At 36.5% G+C, this 2,749-nt stretch overlaps 1 protein-coding gene across 3 annotated transcripts in view; it reads right to left on the bottom strand.

Annotated features, from left to right (window-relative positions):
• LOC107087973 (immunoglobulin superfamily DCC subclass member 3) overlaps nt 1–2,749 on the bottom strand; it is a 40,736-nt gene that overhangs the window by 26,044 nt on the left and 11,943 nt on the right. For all 3 annotated transcript variants that reach the window (XM_015379847.1, XM_015379846.1, XM_015379848.1), the window contains exons 3-4: nt 1,432–1,576; nt 990–1,120 (exon numbers count right to left, since the gene is read on the bottom strand). In XM_015379847.1, coding sequence (XP_015235333.1) covers nt 990–1,120; nt 1,432–1,576 — 276 coding nt within the window. The remainder of the gene's footprint in view (nt 1–989; nt 1,121–1,431; nt 1,577–2,749) is intronic.

Consider the following 2,749-nt stretch of genomic DNA (forward strand, 5'->3'; position numbering starts at 1 on the left):
CAGTTATTTTCATTGGGATGACTGAAAGTAGAGACACATAAAAATATGGGACCTGAATTGCTAAAAAAGTAAGCTGAGATGAACTGGAAAACCTAAAAAAATAACCACTAAAAGGCTGTTAAGTCTGCAGAAAAAGCTTTGGGACTTCTTCAGTTTGTTCTTCTAAAATACTGTTTTGTTAGAAAGCTAGCTTGGTGCTAGCTAAATATTTAGCCAATATGCAAATTCAGTTGCCAAAAATCTAAAGTGAACTACCAAAATAAAAGCCTGGGAATCTCTAAACAACTCCTACACTGGAAAAACGATCTAGAAATAAGTAAAAATTTCTCAAATTAAGTGAATTTACCCATAATTTGAGTAGCTAAATCAGATGATTTGCCAATTGAATAAGTATTTTTACTCTTAGAATTAGGTATTTAGATAAAATGCACTTGAAATAAGACAATGTAATTGTGTTTTCTTATTTTAAATGTACATTTTCTTGTTCCATTGGCAAAATATGTGTTTTACCTTCTAAATTCAAGAACAAATGCAACTATTTTAAGAAATAATGACTTAAGTTAGTTTATGAAAATCACGTAATTCATTCCAAAATGTAAGATCCACAATGTTTTCTGGTTTTATTTGAACGTATACATTTGTTTTATGAAATGGGCAAATGTTTAATGTTATGTTAACCTGCGCCACAGAGCTAAAGCCACGCACATGGGGCTTCACTATGTTGCCATAGCAACAAATGCTTCCCTTTCTGCTGCGCTGGAGGGAAGAAGCCATCACATTCTTGCTAAATAAATGAATAAATAACCATAAATATTGTTCATGATTTCTGACTGCTTGACTTTACATAGGACTACATTATAATTACTCAGATAGTATTATTGATTATATTGGTTATCAAATAATGAATCACTGTTAACTATAAAACAGGCTGCTTTTGCTCCCACTGATTCTTGTCTTCCCAACATAAACACCATGAGGTGTTTACCTACCAGTGACATTGAGTGTGGCCTCATGGCTGTAGCGAGTGTTGGCAATGTTGGAGGCAACGCAGCGAAAAATCCCAGAGTCTGTCCTCCTCACACCTGTTATTTGCAGGATTCCCATTGGAAGAAGAGTGTACCTGCACAAGGAACCAGAAAACAAAATCCACATCAGACCTGAACGTTACAACACATTCACTTCAGGAAGGTTGATTTAAAAGAACAACCCAAACATTTTTAGAACGCCGGATGAAAATATACCTGATATTAAAATGAAAGTCCAGTATTTACCATTTCCTTCCTTTTTTACCGTTAAAGCACATATAAAAGTAGCAGGATAATCTTTTTTTTTTTTAGTAATTAGTCTGTTTATTGAACCTCGGTTTATTGTATTATCACTTTCCTGTAGGAGATTTAATGTTACAGCGTATGTAGAGGTGGATGAATGTACCTGCTGTCAGACGTGTTCAGAGGTCGTCTGTCCTTTTCCCAGGTTATGGTGGCCTCAGGAACGCCATTTATTTGACACTGGAAACGAGCAACTCCTCCTTCATCCACAAACATGGATACTGGATGGGTGTGGAACTTTGGTAGAGCTTAAAAAATGACAACATTAATTAGCGAGTTCATGATTCTCAATCAGTGGTAAATGAATGTCTATGGCAAACAGACTGATTTCCTTGCAAGAATATTTATGCTTATTCATTTGAGGACTCAGATCTCTGTATCTTAACTTTTTAATAAAAACTCTTGGACAAGAAAACAAATTTCTGGCTACATTTTATGTCCGACTGTCATTTCCTCAGACTTCACAGACTGTATGTCTGCAGAGGCACCTTCTCACCCACAGTCAGACCCTCTAATAACATGGCGGCAACAATCAATAGAACAGGAGTCTCCAAGGCGCCTCTCTGAGAAACTCATTTCTTCTTCTTAAAGACCATGAAATCAAACTTTTGCTAAATCTAGAACAGGTAGAAACGTTTAAATAAATCCTGACACCTCCTGGAGATCTTCATCTTAAACAGAAAACTAACAAGTACAAAGTTTAGTACAACGTTTAGGACAAATGACTGCATGAAAAACACGTTACAAATCTCTGGTCTTGAACAAAATGTTACACTTTAATTAAAGAAACCACATCGTCCTACTTGATTATGTTGCTTAGTCCTTTTTATATGATGGATACACAAAAAAAAGCTGGATTTAGGAGTCAGGAGGAGTATTACTCTGTTTTGCATTTAAATTGATAAATTTAGGCCCTGGCATTGGTATGTGAGCAAATGCTTTACCAATTCTAGATGCCCCGATTCTGTCCTGTTTCGAATCAGCAATCAACCTAACAAAGGTATTTTTGACTGAAGGAGTACCCAGAGATAAACCATGCATTAACAATGAGAACATGAAAACTCCATGTAGAAAGACGACATGCTAGTATTTGTACTCAGGACCTTCTTGTTGCAAGGTGACAACTCTACAAACTGCTCCTCCATGCAGCCCTTTATTCAAATTGATGTAATCATGTTGGAAAACAACTGTAGAGACTGTAACAGTGCTGCCCTGCATTCAATCTACTGATGTAGGATGATGCTGTATCACCATATGCACCTAATTTAAAGGGATGTTTCAGGTAACGTCAATAGATAATGGAAAACCAGTCAACAGTACAGAGCATTCAAAAGAACAAGACTAGAAACGGTTCTATGGGTGGTTCATCCATCATCCATCCATCCATCCATCCATCCATCCATCCATCCATCCATCCATCC

This window comes from Cyprinodon variegatus, unplaced genomic scaffold (assembly GCF_000732505.1).
Source record: "Cyprinodon variegatus isolate N-32 unplaced genomic scaffold, C_variegatus-1.0 Scaffold201, whole genome shotgun sequence".
In the NCBI taxonomy this organism is placed as follows: Eukaryota; Metazoa; Chordata; class Actinopteri; order Cyprinodontiformes; family Cyprinodontidae; genus Cyprinodon; species Cyprinodon variegatus.